The sequence below is a fragment of the Trichomonas vaginalis genome, chromosome II, assembly GCF_026262505.1.
Source record: "Trichomonas vaginalis G3 chromosome II, whole genome shotgun sequence".
Classification (NCBI taxonomy): domain Eukaryota; phylum Parabasalia; order Trichomonadida; family Trichomonadidae; genus Trichomonas; species Trichomonas vaginalis.
The window spans coordinates 9646094-9666625 of NC_067204.1; the positions used below are offsets into that span (position 1 = coordinate 9646094).

At 29.9% G+C, this 20532-nt stretch overlaps 10 protein-coding genes across 10 annotated transcripts, besides 3 other annotated features; 4 read left to right on the forward strand and 6 right to left on the reverse strand.

The window, feature by feature from the left end:
• Nucleotides 1–19: 19 nt before the first annotated feature.
• TVAGG3_0515380 (uncharacterized protein) lies at nucleotides 20–1396 on the forward strand (the record flags this gene model as incomplete). The annotated part of the gene is made up of 1 exon (XM_001307081.1): nucleotides 43–1341. One exon carries the CDS (start codon nucleotides 43–45, stop codon nucleotides 1339–1341), a length of 1299 nt encoding a protein of 432 aa, XP_001307082.1.
• Nucleotides 1397–1670: 274 nt separating this feature from the next.
• Nucleotides 1671–3091, reverse strand: TVAGG3_0515390 (uncharacterized protein; the record flags this gene model as incomplete). Its single annotated transcript, XM_001307080.1, has 1 exon — nucleotides 1925–3091. One exon carries the CDS (start codon nucleotides 3089–3091, stop codon nucleotides 1925–1927), a length of 1167 nt encoding a protein of 388 aa, XP_001307081.1.
• Nucleotides 3092–3756: 665 nt separating this feature from the next.
• On the reverse strand, nucleotides 3757–4320 carry TVAGG3_0515400 (protein ubiquitination; the record flags this gene model as incomplete). The annotated part of the gene is made up of 1 exon (XM_001307079.1): nucleotides 3757–4320. One exon carries the CDS (start codon nucleotides 4318–4320, stop codon nucleotides 3757–3759), a length of 564 nt encoding a protein of 187 aa, XP_001307080.1.
• A 58-nt stretch (nucleotides 4321–4378) lies between these two features.
• TVAGG3_0515410 (proteasome regulatory particle assembly) lies at nucleotides 4379–4969 on the reverse strand (the record flags this gene model as incomplete). The annotated part of the gene is made up of 1 exon (XM_001307078.1): nucleotides 4379–4969. One exon carries the CDS (start codon nucleotides 4967–4969, stop codon nucleotides 4379–4381), a length of 591 nt encoding a protein of 196 aa, XP_001307079.1.
• Nucleotides 4970–5365: 396 nt separating this feature from the next.
• On the forward strand, nucleotides 5366–6907 carry TVAGG3_0515420 (uncharacterized protein; the record flags this gene model as incomplete). The annotated part of the gene is made up of 1 exon (XM_001307077.1): nucleotides 5366–6907. The coding sequence occupies one exon, from the start codon at nucleotides 5366–5368 to the stop codon at nucleotides 6905–6907; it is 1542 nt and encodes a 513-aa protein (XP_001307078.1).
• A 125-nt stretch (nucleotides 6908–7032) lies between these two features.
• TVAGG3_0515430 (chromatin organization) lies at nucleotides 7033–7686 on the forward strand (the record flags this gene model as incomplete). The annotated part of the gene is made up of 1 exon (XM_001307076.1): nucleotides 7033–7686. One exon carries the CDS (start codon nucleotides 7033–7035, stop codon nucleotides 7684–7686), a length of 654 nt encoding a protein of 217 aa, XP_001307077.1.
• A 461-nt stretch (nucleotides 7687–8147) lies between these two features.
• Nucleotides 8148–8594, forward strand: TVAGG3_0515440 (Ankyrin repeat family; the record flags this gene model as incomplete). Its single annotated transcript, XM_001307075.1, has 1 exon — nucleotides 8148–8594. The coding sequence occupies one exon, from the start codon at nucleotides 8148–8150 to the stop codon at nucleotides 8592–8594; it is 447 nt and encodes a 148-aa protein (XP_001307076.1).
• A 503-nt stretch (nucleotides 8595–9097) lies between these two features.
• Nucleotides 9098–10019: a mobile genetic element.
• Nucleotides 10020–10130: 111 nt separating this feature from the next.
• On the reverse strand, nucleotides 10131–10688 carry TVAGG3_0515460 (uncharacterized protein; the record flags this gene model as incomplete). Its single annotated transcript, XM_001307074.1, has 1 exon — nucleotides 10131–10688. One exon carries the CDS (start codon nucleotides 10686–10688, stop codon nucleotides 10131–10133), a length of 558 nt encoding a protein of 185 aa, XP_001307075.1.
• Nucleotides 10689–11227: 539 nt separating this feature from the next.
• Nucleotides 11228–12159, reverse strand: TVAGG3_0515470 (uncharacterized protein; the record flags this gene model as incomplete). Its single annotated transcript, XM_001307073.1, has 1 exon — nucleotides 11383–11943. The coding sequence occupies one exon, from the start codon at nucleotides 11941–11943 to the stop codon at nucleotides 11383–11385; it is 561 nt and encodes a 186-aa protein (XP_001307074.1).
• Nucleotides 12160–16789: 4630 nt separating this feature from the next.
• On the reverse strand, nucleotides 16790–17422 carry TVAGG3_0515480 (uncharacterized protein; the record flags this gene model as incomplete). Its single annotated transcript, XM_001307072.2, has 1 exon — nucleotides 16790–17422. A coding segment is annotated over one exon (633 nt), but the record flags the coding sequence as incomplete, so codon positions are not given.
• Nucleotides 17423–19803: 2381 nt separating this feature from the next.
• Nucleotides 19804–19841: a mobile genetic element.
• Nucleotides 19842–20398: 557 nt separating this feature from the next.
• Nucleotides 20399–20435: a mobile genetic element.
• Between the last annotated feature and the right edge of the window lie 97 nt (nucleotides 20436–20532).

Below are 20532 nucleotides of genomic sequence, written 5' to 3' on the forward strand. Positions count from 1 at the left end.
ATTTCATATTTGATATAAAGGAAAAACAGATATTTTGAAGGAATGTCACAGCAAAATCAAAAGACACAATTACCTCCTGAGATAATCTCTAAGATTCTTGAGATAAATAAGATCAAAAAATCAGGTACTGGTACAAATTATGTTCCTCCTTGGGATCAAAGGACAAACAAGCCTCCGCCACCACCTCCACCTCTTCCAATTACACCACAAACAGCTTCTCTCGTTCAAGCAATAACAAAGAAAGAAGAGAAGAAACGAACAGGAAAAATTGGAAAAGCAAAAAACTTGGCATCGAATTTTATGGCGGTCACTCCAACTTATAATCCTACAGTACAGATACAAGATGCTATAAAAACGCTTTCTGATGATAGACTTGATGGATTTTTGGCAATATTCGCTCCAGAAATATTAAAATTCGAGAGACAAGAAAGAGCATCGAAATTTGTAGAAGTTGCTCTCCCAAGCATACTCGAAAAAGCCCCTCTAATTGAAAAAGCCTTAAATCAATATGTGCAAAGTCTCGCAATTGCAAGTGATCCAAAATCTATATTTCCTCAATTTAGTACTCCAATTGTTTTTATTAATTCAAGCACAGAATTAATTGCTCACAAAGTTATGCAATTATCTACGACAGGTTTTGATATTATCCCACCAAAGACTGTTGACAGTGATATGTATATAATCGCTCAAGTTTCTACTCCTTTTATTTCAACAAAACCGAGATTTCCAATCAAAGTAAATGACATTGAAATCGTTCCAGGCAGCTTTGGATGTCATGGCGTGTATATATATTACATAAATTCTATCAGAAAGCCAAATCAAACATACCATATTCAATTTCCAGTTCAATTTAACGACAGCATTTGTATTGCTTCATTTTATTACCTCAGAAGGAAACCAAATGAAAATATTATTCACGATTTTTACGGTTCTTTGAAAGGATTAGTTGCTCCTTCAGATTTATTCTTTAAATCTAGGAATAAACGTTGCTCTTCTTGCCGTCCTTTCAGAGTTATTGATGTTGTAGAGTCTACAATGCAAACAGGTACTTGCAGATGCCCTACTTGCAACACAGAACTACAATTTTCGGAAATTTCTTTAGATTCATCAGAAGAGATGCAGAAAAACGATTTAGAAATAAAAAAAGCACGTGAACAGATGTGTAACTCTATAAATATGCTTGTAAAAACAAATCTTGTTGATGATACGTGGACAGGTAATCTTTTCAACGGAGAACCTGGTTTAGCAAATGATGAAGATAAAGATAACAACCAATTTTTCTTACCTGAAGATATAGATTCGTATCTTGCAAAATATGATAAGATTTTCGCTGAAGATTAAAGCGAAACTTATCCTTTATATTATTGTTTTGTTTATTATGCCATTTATCGGATAAAATATTATAGATATACTACTTCTAATAATTTTTTTGATAATTTAACTTTAAACTTATCTAAATATAAGAAAACATAATATCATTGAGATTTTCAAACAATTAAAGAGAAGTTCCCACTTTAAAACATACAATTGCATGATCAATTCAAAAAATTTCTCAGTTTTCGAAGCAAAAACAATCAAAATCAAGAATTTTGTGACCACAAATAACCTTATGATCTTGTGGGTGCTAAAGAATGAATAAAATTGTTAATTTTGAAATAGAATAACATACAATTTAATATAATACAACATAAATTAAAAATATAGCAAGTTTTCATTAAAATCTGCATAAAATTAAATGACTCTATTCACAATATATGAGAAATTTCTTTCGATATCAATAATTTTTCGTTTTCCACCAAAATAAGCAAAAATATTGGATCATTTCATGAATATTTTGCAAGAATTCATGAAATAAAAGACTTATTTTGGTTAATAGTACCGAAATTAATTTCTTATGATATCTGTAATAAAAATGATCTCTTTTCTATATGATATCTCGTTCTCCGTATTCGACTTTACCACTCTTATCAGCATATATGTGCTTTCTCGAGTGGAAACTGATACGAGTCGAATTAATCTGCCAAATTGTGTCGAAAATGAACGAATAGCCGAATACAAACGTAGTCCACCACAAAACTTTACCAGCCGTTGATGTACAAAATTGGCCGAAAGAAGAATCTTCGACAACAACAGCTTTTGTAGTTAAACCAGAAGCAATTGTCTCAGCAAATGCTACTTTGAAGCATCCTTCGTATATAAACATCTTTTGGAAAGAAGCAACTTTGGCAGAATCTAATTTTTGATCCATATTTTCATCATATTCGTATTCTCCATTTGCATCATACACGACAATGCCTTTTGCTGGTATTTCAATGCGTTCACCATTCTCTTGCCATGAGCCATACTGTATACCTATGGTTGAATTTGCGTAAGTTTGAGGTTTATCGAAATAAGAGAACGAAATAGCGTACATATGCGGTGTTGGTGGAAGACACATATTTTCTCGATGCATTAAGCGAAGTTCTTCTGATGAAACTTTTGGATATGAAATATGATGAAGAACGTAAGTGACTGAGCATGCCTCGGTTCCACAAAGACCGCAACATTCTGCATCTGGTTTCTTGCCTGTCATTTCTTGAAGCATTTGTTTTTGCTTTAAAAATTCACGATCTTTTATACAACCGGCTTTATTGCCACATATATCACACCCAAATACAGGTATTATCGTAAATATGCAGCAGAGACCGATGGCAAATGGAAGAATCCAGTTTAAGTACCATGGAGGAACAAATGAACGACAAACAAGACCTAAAGTAAAAGAAGACCATGCTATGTTTGCAAATAACGAGTAAAATATTGTCATGCAGTGTGTATGTGGTGAAAATATTAATGAAATAATAACGAAAATAATATTCGGAAGAATTGCAATACCTGCTGATATAAAAAGACCGTATTCGGAGTGTCTACAGAACGTTTCTTGTGAATGAGATAAGCAAACCTCTTTACTTCCTCCATGGTTATATTCTTGCAATTTATAGCATTGATATGGACATGCTTCATCATCACAGCATACATAGCCGCTTGGAAGTGTCTGATTTCCACATAGAGTCTCATTTGCTGATATGGTGAGGATAGAAAAGATAAAAAACATTGAAGAATTTATTTTATAAAAAATTTAAAAACCTTAATTATTCTGAAATATAAGTAATTTTAAATGTCATATCATAAAGAGCGTTTATTATTTCCTTTGAAAATTTAAAATTTTGGATACAATAAAATTATCGTCAATTCAAATAAATTACGAAAATAATCGTTATGATTCCAGCGGGTGGGAGCAATTAACAAAATGTTTCGATAAGCATTTACTCCAGCGATGAAGGTCATTCATCCATTCTAAATAACATGCAAAACTTGCGGAACTTATTTCTGTTGGTTTATCTATGGATATCAGAATGTCCTATAATCCATATTGTCTCTGGATAATGTTATTTCTGAGGAAAATTTAACCCTTTATTTATGCCTATTATAATAGATTTTTCTCAAATTGTAGTCATTTAATGAACATACTTATATGGCATAGTTTAACAGGTGGCACGCGAGAAATATTGCTATATACTAAAATTATATTTTGAACATTCAATAACGAAGAAATACTCATATGCGCATATGTGTCAAAAAAATATTTGCTAATTTTGGATGTGATTTGTAAAAAAATCCCTTTATATTAGTTTCATTTTCAAAAATATCAGAAAAAGACAGAGTGGCATCTTATGTAATAACAATATTTCTTCATTATTACTTCTATTGAATAAAGAATCATAATTTTGCCCCATGTGATTTGAGAAGTTCAATGATAGCTTCATTTTCATAAAATACTGCAATATTAAGAGCTGTTTGTAAACAATCATTTTTTTCATTGACATTGGCACCGTGTGAAAGAAGAAATTCAACAATATCTTTATTTTTGGTCCGTATTGACAAATGAAGGACTGTTTCTCCATACATGTCTTTTTCATTGATATTTGCACCATATGAAAGAAGAAGCTCGGCTGCCTCTTTACTATTTCTATCTACTGTATAATGAAGAGGGGTTTGTCCATAAAAATCTGAACAATTGACATTTCCTCCATGTGAAAGAAAATATTCACAAAGAGTTGCAATATTGAACTTCGCCGAAAAAAGTATGCAATCATCAATATCATTAGTTTGATCAAAATAAATTAAAAATGATTCAAGATTATTATATTCTCCACAATAATCTAAATCAATCTCTAAATCATATTCATTCATCAAGAATGTAACAAAATCAATGTTGTGTGAAATAATTGCATTTCTCATGCACCATCTATCTGGTTCTTGATATTTCAAACACTCACTCATGATCTCTGGTTTTCCTCCAAAAAACGAAAATTCTAGACATGTTTGAGTTATTTCTGAGTTAAATTTCGTTCATAAAAAACTTGAAACAATCAACAGCACCGTGATAACAACATAATTCAAGCAACGAGTAATCGTTGTAAGAATTTGGATATAAATCACTCTTAAGTACTTGATCTTTATCAAATCCATCTCTTCCCGTGAAAGTTATGAATCTTTCTAGGTCATTATTTAGAATTGCTCTGTAAATTGTATTTCCTACGTGAATATCGAGATTTTGATAATCATTTTTCTTACAATCATGATATTTGTTTAATTTAATCCCATATTCTTCATAAAACATAATTTCAAATATCTTGTCAATATTATTGACCACTTTGACATGATAATCATCATATATGAGGTTGGCAAGATATAAATATGAGTTTATATAGCGATTATTATATGAAATAATACTTGAAATATCTTTTATAATAATCGTGGGGAGTTGTTTCTTTGAATTAATCAATTCTGTTTTGATCATTTTATAAATCTTGTTTAGTTCTTCTTCATTTTCAGTTTTCAGCTGATACAGTGCATTATATACATCAATGTCACATTTATACATACTTCGCAATTCACTATATTTAGGGTAATTGCTTTGATCAGACATTTAAAAATTTAAAAATTACCAACAAAAAAGATTTTTCATATCCTCGAAATTAACTAAGAGAAAATAATCATATTTATGCAAGCGGAAAACAAAGACCATATGGATTCGGATATAATTTATGAATTTTTATTGAGATAATAGAAATAAAGTATCATAATAACAATGAAAATATATAACTAACTTTAAGGCTTTATCCATGCGTTTCTATTAGTGTTTAAGATTAAGTAAATGAAGGGTATTCTGGACAACTATTGCTTTATTTGAGAACACAAATAAATGTATCGTGTGTCCCAAATAGAATTTATGGCGCATTCTATCAGCGTGCAACTATGAAATACGCCGATATATGCTGAAAAGAATCACAAATCGTCACTTTTTGCTTAACGTACAATAAATATGGAAAAAGAAAACGAAATACCAAGGGCCGAAGAAGAGAAAAAGACAGAGCTGAATTTCATTTCAGACACTGATTCATCTGATGAAGATGAAAAAATGAAAAAATTACTCGAAATCATAGAAACACCTGTCGAATCTCAAGAAAAGAGCAAAGAAGAAGAAGAAAAATCAGAGCCAATTGAAAACAACAATGAAGAACAGGAATATTCTGCTGAAGAAAAAGAAATAAACAAAGATTTAATTGATTTCGAAGCCGTATCTAAAGAAGCTGAAAAAGTAGTCAATAATATACAAGAAAGTTCGGAAGAAGAATATAGTGAAAAAGCTCCGACCGAACCTCCTAAAGAAATAGAAGCTCCAAAACCAAAAAAGGTTTTAGGTAATCCAGAATTAATTGAAAAATTACGAAAGAGAAGAGAATCTTTAAAGAAAGATAAAAAGGTAAATCTTACAGACGTTCTTTCGGCCGATTTCTTTAATAATCAAGATCCATCATTGACAATTCTCCCGCCTTCTGGTGTTAAAGGACGTAATATGCTTCGCAGGCAAATGCAGATAATGGCTGATAAACAAATTTTAGATGAAGCACGGGCAGACAGAGGCAATGAAATTCAGGATGAAGAATTCGAGGAAGAAGAGGAAGAGGAGGAAGAAAAGAAGGAAGGTGAAGGAAATGCAGAAGGTGAAACTACCGAAGGAGAGAAAAAAGAACTTGATCCCTTATCCAAAGTGGTTGTTGAGAAACTTAACAATGAAATTGGAGAAGATACAGAATTAACAGAAGAAGAAATAGAAAAGAAGATTTACCAAGATATTGTTAATATGCGTCTTGCAGTTGATATTGAAGAAATCAAGAAGGTCATTAGAATTATTACTGGTGAATGGAGAAGTGGTAAATTACGAGGCACTGCTACAGCTGGTGGTGATTCAATTGATGGCGCATTCCAGGGTAACCAAGAAGAAAACAAGAAACTTGCAGAAAAAAGAACAATGAGAAATCAAAGAAGAAAACAGAGAATTGAAACACAACTCGAAGCATTAAATGGCAACACCATGGAACAGCTCATCCAAAAAGCTATGTGGATTCAGAAAGCAAACTCTGAAGATGCAACTTGGGCCGATAAATTAAGAGCTCGTCAAGCTTTTCTTGCAGATGGAGATCAGCGCAAGGCTGTTCTTGAAGATATGGAGTTCCGTGAATGGCAGCGCGAACAGCGTCTTAAAGAATATGAAAAATGGAAAGAAAAAGCTGAAAAGAACAAAGATAAATCTAATAAGAAAGAATTTTCAAATAAGAATCCTGCTGCCTTTGCTCCTGTTGGACCAATGAAGAAGAACATTGATAGAAAGGCTTCAACTTCATTTACGTATATTCGCGAAGAAGCAGAGAAGCCAGTCGTCAAATTTAAAGAACCTGAAAAAATTATTGACATTCCAGAGGCCAAACCAAATAAGAAGCTTGCTGAATTCCTTTCTAGATCCAATTCTTTAAGTGGAAGGATATCTAGATCAAATTCAACAGGAACTGATAATCAAAAATAAATAATAGATGTTTTTTTGTTTAATTTAAGATTAATTATTTTATGAATAGCTCATTAATACACTAGAATTTATTTGTTTATTATCAAAATATGAAGAACGATTATTTTTTTTTTCTCATTCATTGAATGAATTCAACTTCTCTTCACCATTGTAGAACAATTACTCAATCTGTAAGAGAAAATCCTTTAAATAGCTTTTTCGATCGACTCAGTTCAGCTCAATTGCCAAACTACAATCAGATTATTCAAAAACCAATAGATTTTGAAACGATCTTGAAAAATCTCGATCATGGCGATTATAAGACCATTGCTGAGTGGTACAATGATATGCTGTTAGTATATCAAAATGCTTTAACATATCACCAACCAGATGGAGTTTGGCATCGCGTTGCAGAGTACTGCCTGGCCGATTTCAAGAAAAGATATCATGATATACAAACCCAGTCAATGCAGAAATGGTATGAGCTTCTTAATCAGAAAATGGTTTCTCTTAGCGAATTAATTGGAAACAGTCCAGTTCCACAAATTATAGATCCACTTATTATTTCCGTAGTAAAGAAGGCAGAGTTGATGGATCCGCCATCATCTTCAGCAATTGCTGAACTTGTAGAAACAATTAACAAAAAGATCAATGAACAACAATTTAAAGTCGATATATTAACAATACTAAACAAAACACAGCCAGAGTTGAAAATAGAAGGCGAAGAATTTACTGTCGATGCAGACACCTTAAATAACACTGCATTAAATGCATTGATATTATACTCATCTTCCTGCTAAGAAGATCTTACTCCATATACATTAAGTGTTTTTATTTTAATATAAAAATTTGTATTTTATTTTAATTCGAAATTTTTGACCTTTATAATGTATCTTAAACAGCTTCAATCTCACTTACAGTCAAATTATTATCCTTGCATTACAATGTTTTAAGAATACAACAAGATTTGAATTGATTTTAACTTCATTCATAAAATTTTATAACAATTATATGAAAACAAAGGGAAAATAAGTATAACATATTGTTTGAATACAATTAAAATCCGATTCAAACCAAATTTTCAAAAATTGTTAATATTATTTTAACATAGATGTAATCAAAGCAAAGCACTTTATTCAATGCAAGAGATGAAGAAGGATCTACACTCCTTCATTATGCAATTAAAGACTATAATAATGATTTTATTAAAGAATACAATAATAGTCCCAATATTGATGTCAATGCAAGGGATAATGAAGGAATGACACCTCTTCATAAATCTCTTGATATTGATGTTAATGATACTGAAGCTGTTAAATATCTTTATAAATCTCCATTTATTGATCGCAATTTGAAAGATAATATTTATAGAAAATGGGCGCTATTTCATTATGCCGCCACAACTAACAATGCTGATGCACTAAAATACGTATGCTCTATTCCAGATATTAACTTCAATACCAAAGATTCAATTGGATGGACACCTCTTCTTCAAGCATGTCATTACAGTAATTCAGGAGCAATTTTATATGTATGTACAATGAAGAATGTGGACATCATTGTAAGAACAGAACCTGGAAAAACAATACTTCATCTTACACAAATATTAGGCATTTTAGAAGCTATCAAATCCATTTGTTCTTTTCCGAACGTTGATATCAATTCAAGAGATGATGAAGGAATGACTCCAATTCATTATGCCTCGTAAAGGCAATACAGATGTTGTCGAATATCTTTGCTCACTTCCTAAAATTGCAAAAGATAATAATGGAAACAAACCTGCTTTCAATGCAATTTCCACTCAAGTTAGGAAGTATTTCCATAAAAAGGTAAAAGCAAATAAATTACTTTTTTTCATTTAACAGTATATTTTCTAAATTAATTATTATTATATTTTCTTTCAGAAATGAAAAACCAAGATATGACGATCAATTTCTCTTATCTTATCACAAGCAATCAAACTTTTTCTGATATGAAGCATTCAATTAACTCATAGAAGTGTTAATTTATATATTAGATTTGTTTATTTAAATACATTCATATAATATCACAACATTTTTTCACCTCCCCTTATCATTTGCGCTTATTCAATTTGTTACTGTCTGATTTCATAAAAAAAGGATATGTTAAGTGTCAAAGATATTCAGGTCTATCTGAAACTTCCATTAGAATCATATAAGCGATGAGTGAGTTTTTAATTTTATTGATAATAAAGGTGACCAAACTATTTTTTGAAAGTCCGCCATAACTTTAATGGTACTATTTCAGCGTGTACAATGAATACAAAAATTCTAAGAGTGCCACATAAAATAGTACTTTAGACTTGAGTTAATGCTACCAAGCAAATGTTAAAAAGATGACTTTAGTGTTTTGATAATCAAAGATTAAAATCATTATTGTCTAAATCAATAATCATAACGACAGAAGTTAATGTTTTTTCATCAGTGCTTTAAATCCACTTTTAAAAGTATACCTCAAAAATCAAAATATCAAAAAAAAATTGGCCGATAGGTTTGGCTTTAATTTTTGTCTGCTTTTATGATTTGATATGGATTTATAATTTTAAAAGTTGAGCCAAATTCACCAATAGATTTTTGAGATTTGCAAATACTCAATAATTTTCAGCGTGTTATCTTTTATTAAAAGAACTATTTGGTTTCAGTATCATATAAATTGATATTTACTTTCTATTTGAACCTTCATTTAGCTAATGATTTAGTAATACAGATTTCATCTAGTCCTTATAAGAGAATTTTGAATTTGTTATAATAAAAAAACAAACAGATATAGCTTACACTTCTATAATAAAGATACCTTTTATAGAAATCAGTATGAAATGTGTTTTGGCTTATTGGAAGCATATCAGACATAATCGCCATAATCAAAAAATCTATATACCCAATAAGTAATAAATTTGTCGATATAGATTTTCCATAAAATTAGTTTTTAGTCTGATCTTAAAATAAATTTAATTTTTTATAAAAAAAATCACATTTAAAAGTACCTTTTTAGTAGCTCGAAATCCTGTTGGTGGATTTCGGGCGTACTTCAAAATTAGCTTTTCTTCTACATATGCAAGCTATATTTTAAATATGGGGCAAATCGGATCGACGAAAGGAGTTTAGTTACCTTTTTGATAATAAATTTTATTCAGGCAGAATGTAAAAAAACAACATTATCTTTTCCTAAATTATAGATGCACGTCATTTATACATGTGAAGAATTCTTTTATTTGTCTTTTTTTTCAACATATTAAAAATGGTTCATGTGGCTGAGCATCTTGTTCTATTTTTATATATTTGCCTTGTTTTGGATTTACTTTTTTTGATTGAGGTTGTTCTGACTCAAGAGGTATTTCCTTTTTAGGGATAGTCTGTCCAATTTCAAGAGATTGATCTTGTATTGGGAGAGGCCGGTCAATATTAGATCTGAAGAATGAAGTTATAGAATTCCAAGCGTTTAAAAACATCATTCCATAAGGTGGATTTGCTAATTCTGATTTAATTTTATACGTGCGAAGTGTTTCGTTATTTTTATTATTTGGATCAGTTGATAAAAGAGAGTATGCATTATAACATTCATATTGTAAATTTACTTCATTGAAACTGTAAAACATTCTATCATTGGCACGAATTTGATCGAGATGTTCAAGTATATATGGTAATTCAGAGGTTATACCTGCAATGTGAAAACCATATTCATATGATCGAGTTTTATAAGGATTTTTTTCAATGATTTTTATATTATAATTGTCAATACAACCTGGATTATGATGCCTTGAAAAAAATATCAAGAATTTCATTGAATGAATTTACGTTTTCGACTTTAAGATGAATAAATAGATGACCGTATACTTTCACTTTATAATAATCACCGAAAATTATTAATACAACAGCATTGATATGCGATCGTAAATCTCGAGATATAAAAACTGGAATGTTGTGAAATGTTTGAAAAGATTTTAATTGGAAAAGTTCCAAATAATTTGGTATGTCGTCTTTTATTGAATCCATTAGATATTTTTTGATCTCTTTTATTTTTTTTTTGATAGCTATATGCCGGGAATCTTTCCATTTTCTAACTTTATAATTAACTTGATCCATTAAAAATTATGTCACGTTTTAGGGAATAAACATTTAGGTTTCGTCTATCGTTTACATAGATTTTGTTCAGATAAATTTCAAAAAGCAGCTACATAATATTATGAATAAAATCAACAGCTTAGCGAAAAAAAAATTCAAGTTATATCATATAAGCTGACAAAATTTGGGGATTCGTTTGCTCAGACAATATCCTAATTCATGGAAACAATTCGTATGTGCATATATAACAGTTCAATATTTTTTTTTCAATTTCAGAGGAAAATCTAAATAAAAATCTTAAATAATAAGAAAAAGGAACTACTTTGTGTTTTTATCTATACGGACGTATGTTTTATTAATATTTGCAAAAAAAATTATAATATTTACCTTATCAATATACAAATTACAGTAATTTTAAACAGTCTTGAATGATATTCTCTCGAAGTTAATATCTGGATCAAGGCAAAGTATTTCTGCGATATTTTGCTTGACTTCTTTGATTACGGATGTTTTTCCAGGAACAACTAAAAAGTTATCTTCAAGCATAACTTCTGGGCGTGTAAGCTGTTGTCTTCTCTTATTTTGTACTGTCTGCTCCCATTTTGGTTCGACTTCATCTGTTTGAGCTGGTTCTTGAGAAGCAACTTCCATCTGAGGTAATTTGAATTTGTTCTCTTGAGGCTGAATAGTGTTTTTGATCTCTTCGCTGTTATTTTTATACTTGGTAAACAATTGTTCGGATACGTAAGGCAATTCAAGTATTTTCGCGAATACAGCACACATCTTCTTTGTTACATAGCAATTCTGAATGATTACTTGCGTTTTTTTAACGTTAATCTTTACATCAAATTCTTTTATTAATTGAATTTTTCTTTCGCCTTTAACTTTATTGGCTATTTCTTCATTATCGATAGTAAGGATTGTACCATCAAGTGATGTCCAGTATTTGATACCCTGAAGTTGTTCAGCACTCATGAAATTTCTTTTGTCACTTTTACTCCGAAAAATGAAATAATTCCGATTTTTACTAAATTTGGGAATTTTCTCACTTTTGCTCTAAATAGACTGTAAAAGATTCTCAAACTTGAGGAATTAAGATTGTCTGAAGGTTCTCCTTTGGAGTAACACGTATATTGCTATAAATAGATGTTGCATCCGTCAAACGCAATGTTTACCTGTATGGGATCTAGATTTTCATAAATGACCCTCCGAAATAACATTTCAATTAAATCCAAAAAGTAACTGGTTTCTCAAAATCTCCAGTTCTCGTTTTGCCCGAGGCATTCAATTCTATCTCCGTATTGCTCCATGCAGGGGCTAATAAATATTGAGAGTTTTCAATATTAATTAAGGGGGTACTCTCAAGTGAACTGATCCTCTCAATTTCCCCTAACTTAGAGGGTACCCAAGTGGATAAATAGCATACTTATCTAAACTTTCTCTTAACCTTTAAAATACCTCGTATATGAATAAGTTATTTTTCCAGCAAGTTTGTGAAAAGAGGTCTTTTTCATGAAATTTGCAATTATCTCGCATTTTCCGAATAAATCCAACTTTTAGCAACTTGTGAGATTTTGATTTCTTCTCTGGCCATAGATAAGATCTGTCTTACTCCAGCCTTCAGATACGAAGTATTTCCCTCGGAAAAGTGAATTTTACAGCATTTCGAAGCCGGCCTTTAGTGGGAGCTCCGCGCCATGTGAAGTGACTTTTTTTGATTTTTGGTAAATGAATCAGATATATAAAATACTGAATATCTCCGTATTAATTTTCTTTTTTCGTTTTTTCAATTTTTTATCACATTTGATTTTTAATCCCAGTCTAATTGCCATAATATTGCACCAATATAATTTACTATAGACTTTCATCTTAAAATTTCAACTCATGATGCTTGCCTTTGGAAAAATAGATTATATATTTTAATTGAAACTTCTTTAATATATTTAAGTGCCATATTTCAAATATTATACACTCAAAATTCATTAATACCTATGTGCTGGCTTCGATATTAATAGCAGATGCAATGCGCATATTCACTGTTGTTATACTTTCTAACATTAATAGTATTGAGTAGTATGACTTCTAAAAAGAATAATATATAGGTTTAAAAGCAAATCATAACTAATAATGTGAAAATATTGCGAACAATTTGAATAATAACCCATTTTAAGTAAACAATAACTAAGAAAAATGTAATATAATGTGAATGATGCAGTATGGATTCTCCAATTTTTTTCAAAAAACGAAAAAATGACATAAATATATCTTTTTGTATATCTCATAAATGTTTACGAAAAAAACATTGAAGACTGATATGTTTTGCTTAATATATTTAATAAGTGTTTATATTGTTGTTAGTTTATTCGAAAATATAAATTTACATAAATAATAATGCCAAAGCATTATCCAAACAACTCAAAGCTTAGTAACTTTTCATGCACACTCGATTATTGTGAATATCTTCTGGTCAAATACTAATGTTTCAGTATAATTTATTCGCAATGAGATTTAATGCCGACCAAAAAGTTAGAATCCGAGCCCGAGACTTCGCACAAATGATTAACTTGGACAATGGGTTTAAATGAACCCAAGTTGTATTTTTTCGAAATTTTTTGTTTTCGAGATGAAAAAAAGCATAGGCTTTGAACAAAATGTGAGCTGATTGACGATACAAGCGGTTTGGTTGGAGAACCTCCTGAACACGAATCAATTTGAGTAAGTAACACAGTTTTCAATAAGACATATGAAAAGAGTAATTCATTAGAAAGGAAATTGTTTAATTGAGCGAAAATATTTAAAAATTAAAGTCAATCGTTTTGAGGGAAAAAACCGAAATTCTAGGAGGCAGATTTTTTTATAGGAAAAAACGATCGACTTTATAAAAGTCAGAAAAACTATAATATAATGATAGAAGGTATTGGCGTTTTAAACTCAATTTGGGCTTTCTTCGTAAAACTGAAATTTTTATTTCGAATTTGAAATTTGAAAAATCATTTTTTAATCACAGTAGCAAAACTTAGTTTCTATCAAGAGATAAAAATGGTCCTATAGTCCAATTTTGGAGTCTGTATGTGCCTAGGGATTTAGACTATTGGTAATTGCATTTTATGAGTTTTAGTGAAATTATTAAAATAATCTCACCATGAAAGGCATAACAACATTCATGTACAATCTTACTTCTAAAGTGCATTAACCTCTGTTGTCATATGTGTGTCAAAAAGTATTTGCTATGAAAGAGTGAATACCGGCAAATCTCCCAGTTTTATCAACTTTTTGATGGAAAATAACCGTTTTCACTGTCAGATTGATTTTTTATCAAAATATTGGGCATGTCTCATTTCAACTGCATCATATATAGATCAATGGAATATCATACCCTTCCCCACCTCCATTTGATATAGAAATTTGTTGTTGTTGTGAATAGCTAAGCCATAGTAGATAGAAATAAAAAAGATTGAAAACAATAAATATTTATTCCAAATATTATAAATTCAATGAAGAGTATTAAGGTAGTCTTCAATATCATCTAGTGAGCTTTTTGTACTTGAAAGACTGTCATTGATTCTTTGTTGTCTTTTTATTTCTTTTAATAGGTCCGGATTAGGGATTTTGTGTATTTGATATTGATTATTTTCTTGTTGGCGTACAATGTTAAGGGTGCACCCGTATGTACGTTTATTTGAGAGGAGGAGGATTACCCTCTCAATTTTGAGGGATTCGTTAGTTTATTTTCTCGATGAATATGCAATAAAATTTGATTTTTACCTTATCAATATACTTCATATAATATACACATGTTCATGTAAAAACTTTTTTCCAAAATCCTCAGGAATTAAGGGATTTTTGAATTTTAAGAATTTTTTTCGAATTTTTTCGAAAAAAAAATATTTTCAGAACAGCCTTAACGGCTAAGATTTAGGAACAATGTTAAGTATCAAAAAGAAAGGAGGTCTGATATAGACAACATATATCGTTGAAGGTTGAAAAAATCTCTAATATTTGAGCCCAAAATTTCAAATTTTAATTTTTTGAAAAAAGAGGCCACCCGTATGTACGTTTATTTGAGAGGAGGAGGATTATATTTTTGAAAGGGTGAAACATTATGAATATGTTAATTATATAATAATATGTATTATTATAAAAAAGAATAAATAAAGCACGTTAAAATTTTTCTTTCTTGATTTTTTACAAAATCTACTTAGAATTATGCAAAATATGACTAAATAATTATAAATTTCAAGTTAAATTTTAATTTTGATAAATAATTTAAATTTCAACCTATCACGCTGAAAGATATGAGCTCTCAATTTTCGACCCCCAATATACGTTTATTTTAGTTTCGGCATATTAACATGAAGCACGAGCCAAACCCTTAAAGACGTGTCCTCTAGTTTTGCCAACTCTTTCATATATTGTAACTATTTTCAGGAAAAAACGCAAATTCAAAATTAGAAATTCACATTTAATCGAGTATAGTATTAAATTACTATCTTTCGTACACGGACCAAGCAACAACTCAAGGTGCATGCTCATTACAGACAAAATCCCCTCTAGTGCACTTAAATTGGGTGAGTTAGCACCAAACAAGCCATAAGTTAAAGATCTGAACTTGCTCCAGACAATGTATCACTTTAGTTATGAATGCACCAGAAATCCGTCCCAAACTACATTTCTACGCTAATCACGATAATAAATATACTATTTTGTACTTTTTACAATAAATCTCTCTTTGTTACACTACAAAATCAATGTGCATTTCGTTGCACCAGTTTTGAATCTTGTTAAATAATGATTTTTGTTACTTTCATGATACAGTCCCATTTAGTAAACGGATTATTTACAAAATAAAAATAAAAAATATATTTTTTATTTACGATTTTTTATATTTGGATTTTTAAGGCATAATTTAGAAAATATTAATAATTTAATCGATTTGATATTAAGAAAGACATTTAAAATTCATAAAAGATCCAAATAATTTCATATCCAAAGTTATTAATATTTGAAGATTTGAGGAAAGAAAAGGAGAAATATTGCATATGAAATGTTTTCAAAAAATACATCAGAAATTGTAAAAGAATTTTAATAATTAATAAGATTTGGATGGGTTAAAATTTGTGATGAAACCACCCGATGCTAACTCACGCCACACATACACAGAAGCATTCTATCACGCAACCACCCGATGCTAACTCACGCCACACATACACAGAAGCATTCTATCACGCAACCACCCGATGCTAACTCACGCCACACATACACAGAAGCATTCTATCACGCAACCACCCGATGCTAACTCACGCCACACATACACAGAAGCATTCTATCACGCAACCACCCGATGCTAACTCACGCCACACATACACAGAAGCATTCTATCACGCAACCACCCGATGCTAACTCACGCCACACATACACAGAAGCATTCTATCACGAATCCACCCAATTTGACATTAATTTTTATTAATCTTATTTTCATTACTATATGCAACCAACCAATTTGACATTAATTTTTATTAATATATTTTTCATTACTATATGCAACCACCCAATTTGACATTAATATTCATAAATATATTTATCAAACTTATATGCACCCAACGAATTTTCAAATTCCTATCAACCACTTCTTTATTTTTATATTTTACAATTCTTTTATATACAAATTTAATACAAAGTTTTTATTCACTCATCATCTCTACTTCTTTATTATCTTCAATCTCATTCTAGCAGCTCTCGCATCTTTTACTTCCTTCATTAATTCAGGCAAGTATTTTTCCAACCAAATTTCTGGTTTATTTTGTAATGCAGATTCATAATTTTTTGATTGTTTTTCCAGAGAATTGATTAAATCTTTGGCATCTTGGAACGTTTCAAGATTATAAAGCAGTTTTACGACTAAAACTGCTTTATTTTTATCGTCAATATCAATAAATTCTGCGTATTTTGATATTTCGATCGGCGAACTCTTTTCTTTGTGATCCACGAGTTCATCCTGATCACCTACATTTTTATCGATTGGGAATTCTATGATTTCACCTACGTTTTCTCCTATTTTCATAACATGTATGCCTGCAGAGGGAACATGACTCTTATTCATAAAGAAATCCTTGCAATATTTACAAGGATTCTTATCAGTATTAATATCATTATAGGAGAATCCGCAATGTATGCATTTTTCGTTTAACAAGTCATTCTTCTCGCGTTTTTGCTTATTAATGGGATCAATTGATTCATTAATCCTAATGATAGTATCATTCAGAATGAATTTGATGAAAGTAGAAAAGTTTCTTGCTTTTTTTGCAAGTTCGTTAATGTGTCTATGCTTACCCTCTGCACTATTATTAGTGCTTATAGGTGGAATGCGGTGGTATGCTGCTAAATGCTCTTGATCTTTATATATCTGCTTCCATTTTTCCAGCTGCTCATCTGATATATTCTTTGTAGCATACATTTTCTGAACCGATGGATCAAAACATTTGTAATTGTCCTCAAAATCTTGGGCCGATTTTGATAATAATACTATCAGAGCAAAAACATGTAGTAAAGTATTATTGCCCATGGTTCCGAGATAGTGCCTAATACAGATATAATTTTGGAAATGATTCGTATTCAAAAATTTTAAAACTCCAGTACCTAAATCGCTCATCCATTTGATTCTTGAAAAGTGCTCCATAATGTTTAATGATTTAAATTCAATATTCATGGCTGTAAGCCACCGTTGATAAGCAGCGGATGATTCGCTGCGCCCTATGTATATCCCTAGAGGGTAACCTCGCATATAGTAATTACCACGAGGAAAAATAAATATATATTTCGGCCATGAAAAAGTAGCATCTAAGTGAATTAAATTACACTCCAACGCCAAATTTCCTGATTCGCTTGGAATATATATAAGAAATTCTATAGGATTTCCATTGACGAATAAACTATCACTTCTTATCGTTGTGCTATAATTTACATAAAATTTCCCGGGATATGAAGTTAAGATATCACCAATCTCATTATCATGCTTTATTTTTTCCTGTATTTCATCTTGCAGAGGATGTCCTGGGAGATCAACTTTCGTTATTTGAATGTACCATTTTAACCTCCCTGAAAACTCTTTGGGTAATTTTATGTTTTTCATGTTTTTTGGTACAGTAATCATCCACAACGTATCTGATACTTTTGAATATTCAAAGGATACGATTTTGTCATACAATGTGATCTTAAAGTAATAATAATTATCTGTAGAAATTTTTAAAGGGGAATAATCTTCGTTTTGAAGTAGAAAATAATTTAAGTTTACAGATCGATCAGAACTTATATTGGAAAGGCCCAAATGAATAAATGCTGGCATTTGTTCCAAAAACTTCAATGTTTGTTCATAAGTTAACACATTGATATGAATACCAGGGCTTATTAGAATTAATTGCATTGATTTGAGTTTTTCAATATCAGTATTTTTAGAGCATTCAAAACAAATATGGCAACCATCTATTGTAATTGGAGACCGATCAACTGGAATTTTTTCTATGGATTCATGAAATTGTTTGATCGCTGTAAATTTAATACCCATGATTTGTTCAAAATCTGCTTGAATTTTTTTGTCAGCTTTCAAACAAGCTTTTGCTAAAATTTCCAGAAGGTCATTGTTTTTTATTTGATTCAAAACATTAAAGTTCTTGTACATAAAATCATTATTTTGAATTAGGGCCTCATGGAAGATTAAATGAATCTTTAAACGAATAACTTTGCTTTCATTCAAATTCATTACTGATATAATATTATTTGTTGAAACAATCGAAGAGAGTAATGGATTTCTAAATGTAGAAAATAACTCTGAGATATTGTATGCAAAAGATAAAACATACTTGATTTGGTTTGTAAATTGATAAGTCTGCAAATTGAATTTATCATTCATTTTGAAAATTGTTTCGTTTGGGCTTGACATTATCAATGCTTTCATGATTGGTGTAACATTATCTATATTACACGAATTTAAAATATTAATTGATTCAAATTTAACTGCTAGTTCATAGAAAGAATATTTACTATTATCCAATATAGATCTGATACGTATTTGATAATATTCTTCACCATTTTGATTTGTTTGATCTGAAATTAAAACATTAATAAAATCTTCGATTGTTAAATCACACGATTTTCCTGAAAAAGCAAAAATTTTCGAATATCTTTTATCGCCATTAATTATTGCTTGTATTAATGGTTTAGAAATTCCTGCTTTTGAGTATAATTCCTGGTCAAATGAAAAATTTTGTAAGAAACCTATAACCTGTGCATAAAATTTGGGGCGGGCAATTATAAATGCTTCTAAAAATTTAAGAATATATTGTTCCCCTAGACGATGGATTTTGATTTTAATTTGACTGAGATCTGTTTGCAAATATTTTTCACTTATAATCATATTTACCATTTCTGTAAAAGCTTCAGCGGATTTCTGAAATTTAGGTGTTGTTTCATATGTTTGAAGATACTTTACTTCATCGCTATTCGAGATAAAACGCTCTTTGAGTTCCTCCAAATAACAAATGATAGATTTATTTTCAAATCCAAATAATTTATGTCCAAAATTATATACATTCTTAATATTTCTGTTTAATTCTTTGATTTTTGAAACGATTTGTCCCCAAGGATATGATGGTGAATCTCCGACATATGCATTTGATAATGAATCCAAAACAGTGAATTTAGGTTTACAATCTTGATAAGTTATTTTATTTGTATACCATTCTTTTTGATAGGGTTTATTGGAAGAATAATATAAAATTTTTGAAATATACCCATCTGGATAAATTGTTGAATCAGAATTTACACTATTACATCTAATAGTGTTGTAAACAGAAATTCATCAAAAGTGACACCTCAGAAAAGCTAAAATATTGAATTTTTGGAACTTTTGATAGAGCACGTTTTTAAATATTAATTTAAGTAAATGTATATTTTGTAAAGATTCTTTTTAATAAAAAAAATAAAATTTTGAAGAAGAACACAAAATCTTCTGAAAAATAATATCACATAAACTCATATTATTTTCTAATATATAACTATTTTATATAAAAATCAAATTCAATGATCTTAAAAGCGAAGGATAAACCTCAAAATTTACGAATATAATGAGTGGGAATATAATGCTTATCTATCATAAAACCATATGAAATATTCCCACTCATTATATTCGTAAATTTTGAGGTTTATCCTTCGCTTTTAAGATCATTGAATTTGATTTTTATATAAAATAGTTATATATTAGAAAATAATATGAGTTTATGTGATATTCTTTTTCAGAAGATTTCATTCTATATGCCTATGAAAAGTACTCTCAAAACTAACTTTTTCCTAATTATAATTAAATCTAGAATATTGTATTATGCTTAGTATTATTTCATTTTTCTCATTCAATTTAGAATTTACAAATGTCAAAAAATTGAGAGCTGTCACTTTTGATGAATTTCTGTTTATTACAATAGAACCTAACTGAATTAAAATCAAATCATCCGAAACATTTAATGGTAGATGAAGATGGTTTAGCATTAAAAAAATTGTCACTTTTTAAAAAAT